General features: G+C 43.5%; 1 protein-coding gene across 1 annotated transcript in view; it reads right to left on the bottom strand.

The window, feature by feature from the left end:
• Positions 1-1,303: 1,303 nt before the first annotated feature.
• Positions 1,304-20,061, bottom strand: part of LOC132406703 (testis, prostate and placenta-expressed protein-like) — a 166,477-nt gene continuing 147,719 nt past the window's right edge. Inside the window, exons 6-10 of the mRNA XM_059992571.1 lie at positions 16,586-16,781; positions 3,681-3,742; positions 3,523-3,587; positions 3,414-3,446; positions 1,304-2,579 (exon numbers count right to left, since the gene is read on the bottom strand). Of these exons, the coding sequence (XP_059848554.1) occupies positions 2,549-2,579; positions 3,414-3,446; positions 3,523-3,587; positions 3,681-3,742; positions 16,586-16,781 (387 nt within the window). The 3' untranslated portion in view covers positions 1,304-2,548. The remainder of the gene's footprint in view (positions 2,580-3,413; positions 3,447-3,522; positions 3,588-3,680; positions 3,743-16,585; positions 16,782-20,061) is intronic.

Raw genomic sequence — 20,061 nt, 5'->3', positions numbered from 1 at the left:
CATGGACTCTGCACCAGTCAGGTCTTGGATCTGACGCGCCAGGTGTTTCTATTTGCCCGCTTTTTCTCTCCATCCCCTCTCTAAGGCATTGCAGTTATGCTCATACCGGATGCTTACGTCCACTATTGCCGCCCTTCCTTCCTTCACGAAGATCAGGTCTGGCTTCCATAATGATCCGTCTTCTGTCTGTTCAGGCAAAAGTTCGGGCAATTTTAGAGATTCCCACTCCAACGGGGAAAAGAACTCTCAGAAGATTCTTGGGAATGGTAGGATATTATCGGAAATTTTGTAAGAATTTTGCTAATGTTGCCCTTCTATTAACTAACCTTTTGCAGAAGAATGTGAAGTTTCTGTGGACAGTGCCTTGTCAAGAAGCATTTGAAAAATTGAAAACAATGTTATGTCAACAACCTGTGCTCAAGGCACCTGACTTTGAAAAACCTTTTTCATTAGCTGTAGATGCTAGTGATGAGGCTGCAGGAGCAGTATTAATGCAAAGGAATGAGGGTGATGAGGTTGATCATCCAGTAGCTTACTTTTCTAAGAAATTTAATAAGCATCAAAGAAACTATTCGACAATAGAGAAGGAATTGTTATCTCTTGTTTTAGCTTTAGAATATTTTGAGGTATATGTTGGTACAACTCAAAAACCACTTATTGTTTACACTGATCATAATCTGTTAGTGTTTCTGAGTAAGATGAAAAACAAAAACAGAAGGTTATTAAATTGGAATTTGATGTTACAAGAGTACAATATTGTGATAACTCATATTAAAGGTAAAGATAATGAGGTTGCTGATTGTCTATCTCGATGTTGAATGTACAGTGTAATTTTTTTTATGGAGTGGTTTTTTTAAAAATTATAACTCTCCTACTGTATTGTGAGTTGTAAGATGTTATATGATGATACTGTATTGTATATTATGTATGTTATAAAATTTATACATTTATTTTTTTTCCTTGTAAATAATTGTTAAAATTTTTGTTCTTGACAGACCAAAAATTTTTTTTTGGAGGGAGGTGTTACATACCCGTGACACGTGACAGTGATGTACTTATCACGTGACTGGTGTTGAAGCTATACTGGACTTGAGGTAATGGTCTTGTGATGGTGTAGTGATGTCATTTTCCCACCAGTAGAGGTCATGTGACAGTTTTTTTTTACAGGGTATAAAAGGAGGACCCCTCCCTGTGAGGAGGGGCAGTTCGTGGCTGGATTTGCCATGTTGGCTTCATGCCACTGCGTGATTTAATGTTATGACGCAGTTTAGTTGGAAGATGAAGTTTTATTTAATGCCTAAAGTTTAAAAGTGTAACAGTCATTTAACATTTGTGTAACAAAGTGTCAGGCAATAAGTCAAACCAGATACCTACCACCTACCTGTATTGAGCAATTCTGATTATTCATATCCTTCTTATTCTGCCTACTGCTTCTGAAATAGTTGATCACAGCGGGCTCCTCTGATGCCTGTCCAATCTTTGCCAGCTGGATAGGACAGCATTTGCTTGTCTCAATCCTTACCTCTTCACTAACTTGTGGAAAATCAAGGTTACTGGACCCAAATTCACACAATAACATTAGACATTCTCTAAGAATTTTCCTTGGTCACTTTCTATTTCAGTTGATATTATGATCCAAAACAGAATATTACTTTGCACATGGAGGCTGAAATCCTCAACCATGTCTTTCTTCTTTCCAGGTTTAAATATGTCATTATATTATTAAATGTCCTCCTTTTTCCTATAAGCCTTAATCATAAACAAGATCCATGAATCCTAAAATTATCCTGAGCTTGCTAACCCACTCTGGCTTTCTGATTAAACACTGTGTTGATTTTGATGTTGACTTTCATGTTTTCAAATCCCACCACAGGTTCACCCTCCTTATCTCTATGATTTCTTTCAGCCTTTTCTTTATTTCCCCAATCTGGATGAATTTATCTAACTACTGCAACTATCAAGAAGTAAAGTTCTGAAGCTCATACTGAAACCCTATTGAGAACTGCAGCTGCAAAAGTAGGGCAAGAAGACTCGCCTCATGCCTGAGTGACATTCTGAAGGCATACCACTATCTACAAGCCGCCTTCAGAATACTCTCCACTTCCCTGGATTGATGCTCAGTGCATGACTGGCAACCCCAGCATTCACATACTTGCACCATTTTGGTTGCACAAAATTAGTATGTAGAAAGTTGGATCAATTGGCATATAATTAGAAAGACTGAGGTATTTATTGCATAAAATATTACCTATATAATGCATCAGTAACGGTGAAGGTAAGTTGTATGAATCACTGTGAAAACAATTACATAACACATTGTATCAGGCAGCAACAAATTATTGGAATGCATGAGCACTAGAAGAAATACACATACAATGCACTTCCATTACACTGTTTACTCAGTGTGAAGTGAAGTATGTTCTTCCTACTGAATAAGAATTGATTACTCCTATGAAATTATCTTATCATCTTCAGATCCTGCAGCAAATCTGGTCACAGATTCCATGCCAATAGCTTCTGCTCAAAGCTTTCAAAACCACGATGCACTTTAGTACCAAGGTTGCAGAGATGAACAACAGCTAAAAAACAGAAGTATAAAGGCATCATAGTCATGCAAACTGTGCCGTGCTTAGATTAAAATGCAATTTGGCAACAAGTGTGGACAGTAGCCACAGAGGACAGATCATCACTGTGCTGAGTTAATTATACTCTGACAAGCAAGCTTTAAACAGCCATCAGAAATTATTTGCAAGGAGTTTCACTCCCAATCAATATCTAAATATCTAACATCCTCCCACACACTGAGTGTATGTTAACATAACTGAGGCTGTCACTCTGCTACATCAACGTAAGCACAAAGTGAAGATTGTAAATTAGAACCAACAGTAATGTGAAATACCCTTAGAAAGTAAGCCCATATATTTTGGGTATATACTTCAAGAATGGTTGAAAAGATAAATATTTAATGAATATACTGTTGGTGGCTGGTAAAAAGACTCTTAACAGGAGACGGTTATCAAAGGAGAGCCCAACTTTAAATGCATGGATGGAAATTATAATGGACATTTACAAAATGTTAATCATAAGTTGGGACAATTTGATTCATACTGGAAAAAATGGTTTAACTACATAACACCTCATAGGCCTGATTTTATTCTCACAAATCAATGAATATGTAAAAAAAATCACTCCCCACTTGTACATAGTTTTCTCCTTTTACTTGTTCTTTCTTTCCTCTCTTTTCTATGATAATATGTGGATATTTATGGCAAATATGACTATATGATATATATGTACAATATCAGAAATACATCTTATGTTTGTTTGATGATGAACTTCAATAAAAAAAATAAATTACCAAAAAAAAAGAAAGAACAGTTATACTGTGTGAAAAAAAAATCAAACACAAGTACCTGAATGGTCTGGACAGTCTTCTGAATTGATTGCTATTGAAGGTGAGAAAAATTACAATTAATACGGTGATTGGTGGCATTTTGAAGTAATAAGCTTTATCAGACTTACAGAGTATTGAATGCAATGGGCTTCTGGTTGTAATTGCTGAATGACGGCTCCGTTTGCTGAGAGTACTGAAAAGAATGTGCAACAGACATTTTTAAATATCACCAATCGATTTGTATAAGCAACAGAACAAAAAGGAGAGAGGTAAGCATTGACTCTACCTTCCAGGACTGTGTAACGTTAGGTTTCAAATATCTGACTGCATACCCAGAGTAGTGTAAATCTAAATAAAGGAAAAAGTACTGGTCAATGAACAACTGAAAATATCAAGCTTACTACATGTAAGTATACCATGCACTAGTGATTTAAGAGAATTTAATTTTCATCATGTATTATAATATCCTGTGTGCAATCTTTACTAAGTAACATTGTTATCATTCAGTAATGTTGTATCTATAAGTAAATTATGTGGAGGCTAGACATTGTAATCTCCCATTAGTGGTATGCAGCCAAAGCTTGAAGGATGAAATGTTGGGTCGGTGCTCCACAGCACATGATGCTCATGGGCCAGCAGAATGGGAACAGTAGTCATTCTGAGGGGCTTAGAATAGGATCAGCATCCAAGAGCATGAGGACTCTTGCTATCTGCCATCAAACAATAAAAGTGTGAGGAATGTCTGGGTTTCAGTTATCAAAGCTCACTGCTGAGAAAAGGGGTTCAGCCACTGGATGGCACCTTGAGAGAAACTGGGACATCTGAGGCCAGCCTAAGACTGGGATAAGAGTGGAGCTGTTGAAATGGCTAAAGTTTAGTGGTCTGGTTTGGCCAAGGCCTGGAGAATGGAGCCTCCATAAGAGAGTTTCAGGGATTGGGGCAGTTGAGGCACTGCACGATCATAGCTAGTTGCAGCTAAATCACTGAAGCCTATCAAATGTTGAAAAGGCTCGATAGAGTAGATTTGGAGAGGATGTTTCCTATGGTGGGGAAAACCAGAGGATACAGCCTCAGAATAGAGGAACATCCATTTAGAACAGAGGTGAGGAGGAATTTCTTTAGCCAGAGAGTGGTGAATCTATGGAATTCTTTGCCACAGGCAGATGTGGAGACATAGTCATGTATATTTAAAACAGTTTGATAGATTCTTGATTGGTTAGGGCATGAAGGAATAGGGAAAAATGTGGGAGATTGGAGCTGAGAGGGAAATGGATCAGCCATGAAGAAATGCAGAGCAGACCCAACCGGCCAAAATGGCACAATTCTGCTCCTATGATCATATGATCTTAAAGAATAGGTAATGAGATAACTGAGTTAGTATGGTGGTGGGTGGAGATGATAAGGCACTGTTGAGGTAAAATGTTGATGCTGTGGTGCAGGGGTGGGGTGGAGGGAAATCAAAGGGTAGAAAGTAGGTAATGTGACTTACCTTTGTGAAGTCCCAGTGCAACACAGTGCAAGTAGAACATAGTTGTTTTAGAAATAGCCTGAAATAACTTCTAATTTCCCTGTTGCTTGTGGAATGACATGGCTTGATATGCACCTGAGATGTGAATCATATCTCATACAGAAATACAGCTGATGTCAGAAACTGGACAGTTCTATTTCCACTGCCATGTTGGACACATGAAATGGCTATAATCGCTCTTCATTCCAGGGAAGTCATTTAGTACTGAAATAAACCACCTGTGCTGTGGTGCCTCCCTCCCAGATGCGCTGAACAACTTCTACGCTCGTTTTGAGGCGGAAAATGATGTGGTGGTGAGAAAGTCCACTCCTCCTCCCAAGGACCAGGTGCCGTGTCATACCGTGGCTGATGTGAGGAAAACTCTATACAGGGTCAACCCACGGAAGGCTGCTGGACCAGACAATATTCCTGGCAGAGTGCTCAGAGGATGTACTGACCAGCTAGCAGATGTTCTCACTGACATCTTCAACATCTCCCTGAGCAGTGCCATCATTCCAACGTGCTTCAAGGCCACCGCATTGTCCCTGTGTCGAAGAAGTCTTCAGTAACCTGCCTCAACAACTACCGTCCCGTTGCACTCACATCCATCATCATGAAGTGTTTTGAGAAGCTCGTCATGAGGTATATTAAGACCCTGCTGCCCCCCTCACTGAACCCCCTGCAGTTTGTGTATCATCCTAACCGCTCAACAGACGATGCCACCCTCCACCCGGCCCTCACCCATCTGGACAAAAAAGACACGTATGTTCGGATGCTGTTCATAGATTTCAGTTCAGCGTTCAACACAATCATTCTTCAGCACCTCACTGGAAATCTGAAACTGCTGGGCCTGAACACCTCCCTCTGCAACTGGATCCTAGACTTCCTGACTGGGAGATCTTGGACTCACTCCATTTATCCTCTTCTGCTTGTCGAATGATTGCATTTCTTACATTAATGGCTAGAAGGTCTATTTTGTTGAATTGGAAAGAAATTAATCCTCCTACCATATTTCATTGGTTTTCCAAAACTATGTTATGTCTAAATTTAGAAAAAATTAGAAGTGTTGTATTTGATACTTACATTAAATTTGAAAAGATATGGAGACCATTTATTCAATATTTTCATATGATGTAATGTGACCCTGTTCCAAGCCTATTTGTTTTTCCAGTTTCGATTTTATATATGTTGAGAGGATTGGAGTTGACGACACTGATGATTTTGTATTTTTGTAAGATATTATAAACAGCCCTTTTTTTCATTTTTTCTTTCTCCCTTTTTCTTTTTTTGTTTTTTCTTTATTAGTTATTAGATTGTTAGATTAGTTTTTCTTGCATATTTTTTTTTCTTTTTCTTTTTTCTGTTTTTTTAAATATATATTATGATATATACCTAGGTTTTCCTTGTTTATTTGTTACTTGTATCGTCCCTGATTTGGGAAGACTCATTTATACTGTAACTATTGCTTATGTATTCTTTCATGTTCAGTTGAAATGTGTATGTTTGGTAATCCCATTATCTTATTATCAATTATCTTATTATCCCATTATCAATCTTATTATGTTGATATTAATAATAATAATAAAAAGATTGAAAAGAGTTGTAGCAAGAACTTGCTTTTTTATACTTCATTCCCTTTGCAGCTAAAGCCAGCATCCCAATTGGCTTCCAAATTACTAGCTGTACTTACGTAAAACAATACAGCACCGAAGCAGACTGTTTGGCCCATGATGTCTGTACTGACTATGATGCTGAATTAACTCAAATCCCTTCTGTCCGCGCATGATCCATATCTCCCACTCCCTACATTTTAAAGTGTCTAACAGCTTCTTAAATGCCATGATCACATGTTTCCACCACTACTTCTGGCAGTCCAATGTACCACTCTCTATTTAACAAATTTGCCCTATATATTACATCTCCTTTAAACTTTCCCCTTCTTATCTCAAAAGTACATCCTCTAGTATCTGACTTGCATGTAAATTTTCAGGGGACATGGGGACACCCATGTTCTGTACACTAAAGCATTCTGTAGAATGTATCCATTTACATTTGTCTTCACAACGTCTACCTACAGGCTGCTCATTATGTCTACAATTTTATATTTTTCACTGCTAAAGACACAAATACATATGGGATGTGGTTCTATATGTCTATGTGAACCAAATGTCTCTTTTCTCATTTAAGTATAGGCGGATATTTATCACAACACAGCTGAATAATCACCAAACATCCACTTGCAGTGAAATTTGCGGCTGCATTCACTAGAATGAGGAGAGTTCTAAGAAAGAGGGGTATGGGAAATGGTGAGGTTTTGAGACAGAATGATAGATTATTAGGCTAGACCAATTTGAATCATTTTCCCAAGTCTGTTACTGTGATTCAAGAAAAGTGAAAGGTGACTTGATTGAAATGTGAGAATAGGATGGAGCTGGAGATTGTTTCATCTTGTGGAAGAATCTAGAACCAGAGGTTACAGTTTTAGAAGTGAGTTGTCCGTTTAATAGAGAGATAAAGCAATTTTATAATTTAATCAGAAGATGTCGACTCTTTGAAATTCTGCTCCAGGAAGCAGAATCAGAGATTTTTATTGATGAGTTGAAAGGATAATTGATTATCAAAGAGGTGAAAGGTTAACGTGGGTAGATGAGAACACAGAATTGGACAATCCACAGATCAGAACTATTAAATTGTGGAGCAGGTAAAGGACTATTATTGTACAATGATCTGAAATCAGAGGAAAGTATTTTGTGGAAGGTGTTTGAAGTACATGTCAATAGAGGGTAGGGAGAGGCTACTTGGCCCTTCAAGCCTGAGACAATAAGCAGGAGTCAAGAGGGGTTTATTGGTGGTGGAGGATATTGCAGCTATTCCAGCTAAACACAACCATGGTGCACAATATGACATCAGATTGGAGTTGAACGCAGAGTTAAGATGGCGCTAAATGGTGACTCTTTTGCTTGCATCTTTGGAAACAGATCTATTTCCATCTTTATTTTTCCTTTTCAGGGTTCTTTTGCACCCTGGCTTTGGTTCTTTGCAGGAATGGGACCCGTTCTCGGGGTTTCAGGACCGGCCATTGTTGTTCAGCATGCCAAGGGTTCAGCCTGAGAGTTTGGCTCATGGTTGGAAGGCTAAGATCTCGGGGCTCGGGAGACGGGCGGATTGATGCTCGGTGTCACAGCAGGAGACTCGTGTGTTGTCGGGGAGGCCAGAAAATCTTTTGCCGTGGACCCGAAGACGCGAGATTTTTGCGATCTTCAGGCACAGAGCTCGTGAAAAGCGATGAAATGGACTTTTTAACATTGTATGCCAGCGGGTTGTTGTTATGTCTCCCACTCACTGTGAAAATGGGGACACCTCCTTCTCCTTTATTTGGGAGAGAGAGAACCTGTGGGTTGGCGAATGCAGTCTTAGTGGTAACTGCAAGTTTGCGTCTCTGCTATCACCAAGTTCACGCTTGTGCCCGGTAGCGGGTGCACTTTTGTTTTTGCTGGGGGGGAGGATGGATTGTTACCTTGCTGCCGCTTACGTGTGGGAGGGGGAAGTTGAAGGGGACCTTGGGGTTCACACGTTTAATTGTTGTTCATTCTTTGGGACACTTCTCTTGTTTTCGTGGATGTTTGTGAAGAAAAAGTATTTCAGGATGTATATTGTATATATTTCTCTGACATTAAATTGGACCTTTGAAACCTTTGAATCAGAGTGCATATCATTAAGTCTGTCTAGATTTTGGTCAAGGAATCTGCCAGTTCCAAATCAATGGACAGTCAGGAAAGGTGGTGAAAAGTTAGACCTGAGTGTCTTTAATACAACAGGTTAGTCAGGGCATCAAAGATTAAGGGGAGAAGGCAGGAGAATGGGGTTAAGATGGTTAATAAATCAGCCACAATGAAATGGCAGAGCAGACTTGATGGGCTGAATGGCCTAATTCTGCTCCTATGTTGTATGGTCTTGTGGAAACTGACTCACATCTGAGAATAATGATGAGAAAGGTCATAATAGTAAAGAGATGCCTGTGATGTTTGAAGGATGATTGTGCGGGGGAAATGAAATTAGTCCTTCCATCTTGTTCTAAGTTTAAAAGACCACCATCTCACAGACTGAGAGGACCTAATAATTTATTAAGTGAATGTATGGAATGCTCTTGAGAAAATTGTACATTATAAGGATATGTTCAATTTATGAACTACACTCAGTGGCCACTTTATTAGGTACACCTGTAAACATGCTCACTAATGCAAATATCTAATCAGCCAGTACTGTGGCAGCAACTCAATGCATAAAAGTATGCAGACGTGGTCAAGAGGTTCAGTTGTTGTTCAAACTGAACATCAGAATGGAGAAAAAAATGTGATCTAAGTGACTTGAACCACTGAATGATTGTCGGTGCCAGATGGGTTGATTTGAGTATCTCAGAAAATGCTGATCACCTGGGATTTTCATGCATGACAGTCTCTAGAGTTTACAAAGAAATACAAAAAATATTCAGTGAGCAACAGTTCTGTGGGTGAAAACACCTTGTTAATAAGAGAGGTCAGAGGAGAATGGCCAGACTGGTTCAAGCTGATAGGAAGGTGGCAGTAACTCAAATAACCACACATTACAACAGTGGTGTGCAGAAGAACATCTCTGAATGCACAACCCATTGAATCTTGAAGTGGATGGACTACAGCCGCAGAAAACCACAAACATAAACTCAGGCCACTTTACTAAGTACAAGAGCTATCTAACCAAGTGGCCACCGAGTGAATGTTCTAGGTAATCTTTCAGGATCAACACCTTTGATCTCTCCCACTTGTGGATCATAACCCCATGACCGTGCATTTGTCGTTCCCGCTCAAGCTCTAGTAATAAAACGGCTGACACAAATTGCAACAATGAAATATCTCAATACGTTAACCGGATATTTTAACCTCAAAGTCATATCCACATGCATCATTCCAATCTTCTGAAATGCTGTAATTCCAACAATGTCCTCAGACCCTACTTATCCTACCCACTCAGTATACAGTAGAACGAAACAATTCCTATTTAGACCCTGTTATTATACCAAACAATCCCTATCCAGACAATCTTAATAATGGATACTTTCCGATCTAGGTCACGTCAAATCAGTGGTTGTCCATCTCAGGAAAATGTAGAACATGCTCTTAAATTGTTTGTTTTCCTGGCAGGATAATAAGCCAGTAGTTTGGCCAGTAGTCTGCTTTCCAGTTTAATTGGGAATGACCAACTATACCAACAAGTAGACCTTGTGGTGAGAGGCTTGCTAGATGCCCTCCCTGCTGAGAACGATTATCGTTCAAGAATGGTCACTTGACTTACTAAATCAAGCTCTCATTGTATTAATTAATGTGGATTGTATACTGAACCAGAATCCTGGATCCTCTTGTTCATGGTGACAATTCTGTGCATTTTACTGATTTGTAGTTATATAAATTGTAAACATTAGCTTTATATGTCACATATTCATCGATACATACAGTGAAATTCGTCACTTGCATCAAATCATACCAAAGGGGAGTGTGCTTGGCAGCCTGGAATTGTCACCATGCTTCTGCTACCAACATAGCATGTTTCCAGCTCATTAACCCTACCCGTTCATTTTTGGAATGAGGAAATAAACTAGGGCACTTGGAGGAACCCTTGCGAATACGTGGGGAATACATGCAAACTCCTTATAGACAGCGGTGGGAATTAAGTCCCGATCTTACTGCTGACACTAAGATGTTGTGCTAACTGCTATTCCACAGGTGCCCTCTATGTTCTACATTCTATTAGTGGACAATTAAAATGCAATGTGGGTTTAAATTAAGTTATAGTTAAGTGATAAATTGTTTTCTTACTATCACATCCTGAGGTAGAGTGAGAAACCTATCCTGCTCATACAGACCAATTCATTACTGTAGTGCATAGAGGAAGTACGAGATGAAACATTACAGAATAAAGAATAAAGTGCTCACGTCACAGAGAGTGTACAGTGCAGGTAGGTAATAAGGTGCAAGGTCATAACCAGGTAACTGGTGAATGAATGAGGAAGAGCTTTCACCTTATCCTTCTGTTTATAAGTCTAAAGTGTAAATTTAAAGTGTAAAGTGTAAACAGTCAACATGGATTTGTGCATGGAAGGTCATGCTTGACAAATCTTATTGAATTTTTTGAAGAGGTTACTAGGAAAATTGCCGAGGGTAAAGCAGTGAATGATATCTATATGGACTTCAGTAAGGACTTTGACAAGGTTCCACATGTAAGGTTAGTTAGGAAGGTTCAATCGTTAGGTTGTAGCGATGTGCTACACACAGCGCTGAAATAATGACACGCAGTCAGTAAGCCGTTTTGAGACTAGTTTATTTAAACTTCGCGGTGCTGGCATTTAATCCCTAGCGCCCACCCTCTCTGGGCGGAAATGACATCAGAGGTGCATTACAAAAGTTTGGGAGGTCTGCCTCTGCCTGAAACTCGACTGGCTGTGCCAAGTCCACATGGGCTGGTTTGAGTCGGTCCACCGTGAAAACCTCCTCTCTCCCCCCAATGTCCAGAAAGTACGTGGACCCGTTATTGTTGATCACCTTGAACGGCCCCTCGTACGGCCGCTGTAGCGGCGCCCGGTGTCCGCCCCTTCGTACAAACACAAACTTACAGTTTTGCAGTTCTTTGGGTACATGGGTAAGGGTCCGTCCATGCTGTGAAGTTGGTACGGGGGCCAGGTTGCCGAGCCTTTCGCATAGCCTGTCCAGGACTGCTGCGGGTTCTTCCTCTTGCCCCCTTGGGGCTGGTATGAACTCTCCTGGGACGGCCAGGGGTGGCCGTACACCAACTCGGCTGACAAGGCATGCAGTTCCTCTTTGGGCACTGTGCAAATTCCAAGCAGGACCCAAGGAAGCTCGTCCACCCAGTTAGGTCCTCTGAGGCGGGCCATGAGAGGCAAATTCAAGTGACGGTGGAAACGCTCCACTAGTCCGTTCGACTGTGGGTGGTAGGCAGTAGTGTGGTGTAGTTGCGTTCCCAACAGGCTGGCCACAGCTGACCACAGGCTGGAGGTGAACTGGGTGCCTCTGTTGGAGGTAATGTGGGCCGGTACCCCGAAGCGTGCTACCCAGGTTGCAATCGGTGCTCGGGCGCAGGAATTGGCAGATGTGTCGGTGAGCGGGACCACCTCTGGCCAACTCATGAACCGGTCTACCATAGTTAGGAGGTACCACGCTCCTCGGGACACTGGTAGGGGGCCCACGATATCCACATGAATGTGGTTGAACCTCCGGTGGGTGGGTTCAAACTGTTGTGGCGGGGCTTTAGTGTGCCACTGTACCTTGGCTGTTTGGCACTGCGTGCACGTTCTGGCCCATTCACTGACCTGCTTGCGAAGTCTGTGCTGCACAAACTTGCTGGAGACCAGCCGGACGGTTGTCCTGATAGATGGGTGCACCGAACCGTGTATGGAGTCGAAAACTCACCACCTCCAGATGGGGCGAGGTTGGCCGGTAGCCACATCGCACAAGAGGGCCCTCTCACCTGGGCCTACGAAAAAGTCCTGCAGCTGCAAACTCGAGACTGCGGTCCTGTAGCTGGGCATCTCGTTGTCTGCCTGTTGTCTGCCTGCTGCACCTCTGTCAGTGCTGCATAGGCCACCCCCAGGGTCAGGGCCTGGACAGCTGGTCGCCACAACGTTGTCCTTCCCCGAGACATGCTGGATGTCCGTCGTGTACTCAGAGATGTAGGACAGATGTCGCTGCTGGCGAGCCGACCAGGGATCGGACACCTTCGTGAACGCAAAAGTCAATGGTTTATGGTCCGTGAGCGGCCTGCCTTCCAAGAAGTACCTGAAATGCCGGATTGCCAGATACAGTGCCAACAGCTCCAGGTCGAAAGCACTGTACTTGAGTTCGGGTGATCTTAGTTGCTTGCTGAAGAACACCAAGGGTTGCCAGCACCCCTCGATGAGCTGCTCCAGCACCGCACCGACTGCTGTGTCGGATGCGTCCACCGTGAGTGCGGTCGGAACGTCCGTTCTGGGGTGCACCAATGTCGTGGCATCTTCCAAGGCTTCTCTGGCTTTAACGAAAGCGGCAGCGGCCTCCTCATCCCAAGTAATGTCCTTGCCTTTACCTGACATCAAGGTGTACAAAGGGCACATGATACGGGCTGCTGAGGGGAGGAAATGGTGGTAGAAGTTCACCATACCAATGAACTCCTGCAGGCCTTTGAACGTGTTGGGCTGGGCAAAGTGGCGGATCACGTCTACATTGGCGGGCAGAGGTGTTGCCCCGTCTTTGGTAATCCTTTGGCCCAGGAAGTCGATGATATTGAGACCGAACTGGCATTCGGCCGGGTTGATCGTGAGGCCGAAATCACTCAGGCGGGAGTAGAGCTGGTGGAGGTGGGACAGATGCTCCTGGCGACTACTGCTGGCTATAAGGATGTCGTCCAAATAGATGAACGTGAAGTCCAGGTCGTGTCCCACCGCATCCATTAGCCACTGGAACGTCTGTGCGGCATTCTTCAGGCCGAACGGCATTTGGAGGAACTCGAACAGGCCGAACAGGGTGATAAGTGCTGTTTTGGGGATGTCTTCAGGGTGCACCGGGATTTGATGGTATCCTCGGACGAGGTCTACCTTGGAAAAGATTCTTGCCCCATGCAGGTTTGCTGCAAAGTCCTGTATGTGCGGCACGGGGTAGCGGTCTGGAGTTGTAGCCTCGTTCAGTCTGCGGTAGTCGCCGCATGGTCTCCAACCCCCTGCTGCTTTGGGCACCATGTGCAGGGGGGAGGCCCATGGGCTGTCGGACCTCTGTACGATCCCCAATTCCTCCATCCTCTTGAACTCCTCCTTCGCCAGTCGGAGCTTGTCCGGGGGAGCTTTCGTGCGCGGGCGTGGAGGGGTGGTCCCTTGGTCGGGATGTGGTGCTGAACCCTATATCTGGGCATGGCTGCCGTGAACTGCGGTGCCAGAATCGATGGAAAGTCCGCCAGGATTCTGGTGAATTCGTTGTCCGACAGCATGATGGAGTCCAGGTGTGGGGCCGACAACTTGGCTTCACCCAGGGGAACGTCTGGAAAGTCCCGGCATGTACCAGTCTTTTCCCTTGCAAGTCGACCAGCAGGCTGTGAGCTCACAAGAAGTCCACCCCCAGGAGTGGTTGGGCCACGGCGGCCAGTGTGAAATCCCATGTGAACCAGCTGGCGCCGAACTGCAGCTGCACTGTGCGGGTGCTGTAGGTCCATATCGTGCTGCTGCTTGCGGCCCTCAGGGTGGGTCCTGGCTTCCTGTTGTGGGTGTCATACCCCGTTGAGGGCAAGACGCTGATTTCCGCTCTGGTGTCAACCAAGAAACAGCGTCCCGACTGTTTGTCCCAGACGTACAAGAGGCTGTCCTGGTGGCCAGCTGCTATAGTCATTAGCGGCAGCTAGCCCTGGCTCTGGCCTTTGCAGGGCAGGCAACAACGGCGGGCTTTTGTGCCCCACTGCTGATGGTAGAAACACCACTGTTCACTGGCCTCCTCACTCCTGCCTCTGTGTTGTGTGCACCCCCCCCCCCCCCCCCCGCCGGGCCTGGTCTGGTCCGCTGTTGGGCACGTGGCCTGGTAATCTGACTGACGGACGCCACACTCTCCCTCTTGGCTTTCCACAGCACGTCTGCCCAGGCCACCACCTTCCGGGGGTCGCTGAAATCTGCGTCGGCCAGCAGCAGATGTATGTCCTCGGGCAGTTGCTCTAGGAATGCTTGCTCGAACATAAGGCAGGGCTTGTGTCCGTCAGCCAGGGCTAGCATCTCTTTCATCAATGCTGATGGTTGTCTGTCTCCCAAACCATCCAGGTGAAGCAGGTGGGCACCCCGCTCACGCTGTGAGAGGCCAAAGGTCCCAATGAGCAGCGCTTTGAATGCTTCATATTTGCCTTCTTCCAGGGGCAACTATGAAATCCGCAACCTGGGCGGCCATCTCCTGGGCAAGGGTGCTCACCATGTGGTAGAAACGCGTGGAATCAGAAGATATCTGCCGAATTTGGAACTGGGCTTCTGCTTGGCTAAACCACACGCGTGGTCGCAGCGTCCCATAAGTTGGCAGTTTAGCGAAACTGCGTGAACAGAGGAAGAGTTGGTCATCTTTGGTCCAAATCCCGTTTGGACCGTTAGGGTCACCAACGTAGCGATGTGCTACACACAGCGCTGAAATAATGACACGCAGTCAGTAAGTCGTTTCAAGACTAGTTTATTCAAACTTCGCGGCGCTGGGATTTAATCCCTAGAGCCCGCCCTCTCTGGACGGAAATGAGGTGCATTACCGAAGTCTCCCCCCGCGCGCTGTCTATTTGTGAGCCAGTTCGCCTGTGCAGAAAGTGGGTCACTACAATGTATTAATATTGAAGTAGTAAAATGGATTCAACAGTGGCTGGATGGGAGGTGCCAGAGAGTAGTGGTGGATAACTGTTTGTCAGGTTGGAGGCTGGTGACTAGTGGAATGCCTCAGGGTCCAATGTTGTTTGTCATATACATTAATGATCTGGATGATGGGGTGGTAAATTGGATTAGAAAGTATGCAGATGATACTAAGGTAGGTGGCGTTGTGGATAATGAAGTAGGTTTTCAAAGCTTGCAGAGAGATTTAGGCCAGTTAGAAGAGTGGGCTGAAAATGGCACATGGAGTTTAATGCTGATAAGTGTGAGGTGCTACATTTTGGTAGGAATAATCCAAATAGGACATACATGGTAAATGGTAGGGCATTGAGGAATGCAGTAGAACAGAGTGATCTCGGATTAATGGTGCATAGTTCCCTGAAGGTGGAATCTCATGTGGATAGGGTGGTGAAGAAAGCTTTTGGTATGCTGGCCTTTATAAATCAGAGCATTGAGTATAGGAGTTGGGATGTAATGTTAAAATTGTACAAGGCATTGGTAAGGCCAAATTTGGAGTATCGTGTACAGTTCTGGTCACCGAATTATAGGAAAGATGTCAACAAAATAGAGAGAATACAAAGGAGACCTACTAGAATGTTACCTGGGTTTCACCACCTTTGTTACAAAGGTTGAACAAGTTAGGTCTTTATTCTTTGGAGCGTAGAAGGTTGAGGGGGGACTTGACAGAAGTATTTAAAATTATGAGGGGAATAGATAGAGTTGACATGTATGGGCTGTTTCCATTGAGAGTAGGGGAGATTCAAACAAGAGGACATGAGTTGTGAGTTAAGGGGCAAAAGTTTAGGGGTAACACGATGGGGAACTTATTTACTCAGAGAGTGGTAGCTGTGTGGAACGAGCTTCTAGTAGAAGTGGTAGAGGCAGGTTCAATTTTGTCATTTAAAAAAAATTGGATGGGTATATGGACAGGAAAGGAATGGAGGGTTATGGGCTGAGTGTAGGTAGGTGGGACTAGGTGACAGTAAGCGTTCAGCATGGACTAGAAGGGCTGAGATGGCCTGTTTCTGTGCTGTAATTGGTATATGGTTATATGGTTTAGTAAACTGCAGATTTAAAGGAAGTGATATTACAACAAATGGATTGGAAAGGGGTTCCCAACCTGGGGTCCATGGACCCCTCAGTTAATGGTAGGGGTCCTTGGCAAAAAAGGTTGGGTTTAGAAGGTTATGGGTTATGGGACTAGCTTGGTCATTATGAACTAGCTGGGCCAAAGAGCCTGTTTCCATGCTAAGATTCAATGACATTAAACATACATTCTAAAGCTCACCTTTATGGTCCCTTTTAGGAAGAACAAATTCCCCACACTCTGATACAAAGCGAGACCAGTCCTTTGAGGCATTGGTGATCAGAGGCCTGTAGTGACTCCAGGGTTTCTCAATATGAACACTAGGAATTGTATATCGCTTTCCATCAGGAGAAAACTTGTCACTTATTTGCAGTGATCCTCCGGCATGGCTGAACAACTGAACAAGACAAGAGTAATGATTATTAATAAAAATACATTTCACTTTGCTCTATGATATGCATGTTTTGTTTAAGAAAGCACTCAGTTGTTTCAGTGATGGTACCTCTGCTATAATTGCAGTCAGTTAAACCTCTCTCACAAAGTTTCTGCTGGTCACCAACACCGATCTCCAAACACAATTAAACCAGCAAGAGCCACTGGAGATATTTGACCATATACAGGACTGTGCATAAGTCTTAGGCACATACAGTATATGCAGCTGGGGTGCATAGTACAGTATTTGTCAACATGGAGTGGAGAACGAGTTTGCAAATCTGGCAGGAGCAAAGGATGTTGGGAATGGTGAGGGTGGAGCGCAATGGGAGGGTTGTGGAACAGGTGGCAGAGAAGGAATGCCCAGGATTGGCGGAGGGTGGGGGGTGACATGGGTGCAGACACCCCCTAATCCTGGGACACTAGGCAAGGTCATTCAATTCCAAACAATTGGTTTATTAATCAATACTGAATGTCTCTCTGGTGCTTCCCTCTCCCTTCCCCTTTTTCTGACCTTGTTCCCCCTCTCCCTGTATCTTTCTCATTCTCAGACCCATATAAGAATCAGGTTTATCATCACTCACTTATGTCACGAAATTTGTTTTTTCAGCCAGGAGTACGTGTAATACATAAAATTACTGCAGTTCTGTGCAAAAAATCTTATGCACCCTAGCTATATATACGTGCCTAAGACTTTTGCACAGTACTGTAAGCTTGGATAGTATTTCAGCACTGTATTGAGGGTATTACCCTTCAAATGATGAGTTAAACTGAAGCCCCATCCACTTCCAATGTCTATTTCTCTGCCAATAGCACTAATGAATACTGTGAATTGAATACTGCTGGCCAACTCAAAGGGGAATCATCTGTGTTCAGTTATTCAAACAAAGGTTAAGTTCTGGACTTGCATGCATGTTCTGTAAGTCAGAGCATTGCTGTGACTGGTCTTACTGGATTTGCAATGCAGTCAAGGAGTAGGAGCCTGACATCAGTAGTGCGAAAGTTATTGGAAGATATTCTAAATGACCAGATACATAAGTATTTGGAAAGACAGAGACTGATTAGGAATAGTCAGCATCGCTTTGTGTTGTGCCTAACCAATCTTATAGAGTTTTTCAAGGAAGTTACCAGGAAAGTTGACGAAGGCAAGGCTGTGGATGTTGTCTACATGGGCTTTAGCAATGCATTTGACAAGGTCCCACAAGGTTGGGGGGCTGGGGTGGTGGTTGAGAAGGTTCAGTCGCTTGGCATTCAAGATGAGCTAGTGAATCAGATATGATCTGAATGCAGGTTGATGGGACAAGGCAGATCAAGGTTCGGCCTGCTTCTGTGCTATACTGTTTTCCGACTCTAGGAAGACAAGCTTTCTTCAAACAAAAAGCTGGCTTCATTTTAATGTTCTATTATATCGTCATAGTCGACTATTTTTATATATATTCATTAATCGTTAATCTATCTGAATTATTAACTTCAATCTTTAACATTTTCAAATCCATTAAAATCCAACAGTACACTCTAAGCTCAGGGGATCTGCACCATGCTTCCCAGCCCGGGGGGGGGGGGGGGGTGTGAGAGAAAGAGAGATCATAAGTATAAGTAAACAGGGATCACAGGTGGCAAATTTCCAAGCAACAAGGTCCACTCCAATGTGCTGTTATGAAGCCTTGACATGTGCTAAATAGTTGCTGTGTTTTCCTTGTAACAAAATTTGATTATGTCTGAAGTATTTCCCAGTGCTTTGGACATACTGAGGTTATAAAAGTGACATATAAATACAGGAGACATTCTGTTTCTGCTTTACATCCTTTGAGTCCACTGTGCTCACCTGCCCTGGGACAATATGGGTTGGAAACATAGGCACCAATATGGACCCTACACCTTCATCGAGGGGTCATTTTTCAACAGTGAACTTCCATCAGCAGCTATTTGGAACACATTGCATTTGATTTTTTTTTACTGATAATGATCAAAACGTAATGACTAGTACAGATCTGAATTTGTGACGGCATGGGAAAGGAGAAAGAATCACTGGCATAAGAAGTATATTCACAAGTTACCTCATCAGAGCTTGGGAATACAAGTACCATTCCAACCGTAATATGCATTTACAGCAGGCAAATATGATTTTTAAAATATCTTTTGAACTCTTTTGAACTTCATGCAAGGCACAATGCTAGCACTCGCAGTGGTGGACTGTGTCCGAGCAATCCCGTTAGCAACCTTCTTAGGGGCCTCTCAGCCCAGTATGTCAGCAGGCAATATGATCGTGTTTATTTGGTTGAATCCATTCTCAGTTTTTGACGTGAGATTGGGGAGGCCGTTGATAATTGATGAGCGCTGTATTGCACAGAGGGGAGGATGGTAGGATGATAATTGTACGGAAGGGAGAATGGTAGGATGATAATTGAGGAGGGCTGTACTGCACAGAAGGGATGTAGAATGATAATTGGTGAGTGCTGTATTGCACAAAGGGGAGGATGGTAGGCTGATAATTGTACGGAAGGGAGAATGGTAGGATGATAATTGAGGAGGGCTGTATTGCATGGAGGGGATGTAGGATGATGATTGGTGAGTGCTGTACTGCACAAAGGGGAGGATGGTAGGCTGATAATTGAGGAGGGCTGTATTGCATGGAGGGGAAGATGGGTTGATAATTGATGAGTGCTGGATTGCACGTAAGGGAGGATGGTAGGCTGATAATTGTATGGAAGGGAGAATGGTAGGATGATAATCGGTGAGTGCTGTATTGCACAAAGGGGAGGATGGTAGGCTGATAATTGGGGAGGACTGTATTGTACAGAGGGGAGGACAGTAAGCTGATGAGGAGCCTGAAGTGAGTTTTCTGAGCATTGAATGGGCTTGCCAACTTGGTCTGTGACATCAGCTCTCCCTCCCTACCAGTTCACTTGAAAATATTTTTAAAACTGTGTGAAAACCTAGACAAGAGCACACCAATCTCCTGCTACGTACAGAAATCCAGTGGCTTAGCTGAGGAAGAGTTCTCAACAGGGTGTTTGAACTGAAAGGTGAATTTCAGGAGCACTTCAAGAAAATAGTAGGCTGTATTTTGCTGAGTGCTTTGAAGATGAAGAGTGACTACAGAAACTAGACTACTTAGCAGACATTTTTTATCATATGAACCAGGTGAACAAGTCTCTGAAAGGCCCTGGAGAAAATGTTTTGATTTCATGTGACACGATTCCTGGATTTAAAAGGAAACTGAATCTTCGGAAAAATCATGTTGC

This window comes from Hypanus sabinus, chromosome 17 (genome assembly GCF_030144855.1).
Source record: "Hypanus sabinus isolate sHypSab1 chromosome 17, sHypSab1.hap1, whole genome shotgun sequence".
In the NCBI taxonomy this organism is placed as follows: domain Eukaryota; kingdom Metazoa; phylum Chordata; class Chondrichthyes; order Myliobatiformes; family Dasyatidae; genus Hypanus; species Hypanus sabinus.
Note: the sequence above shows the minus strand (reverse complement) of the source record. Positions and strands in the feature narration are given on the sequence as shown.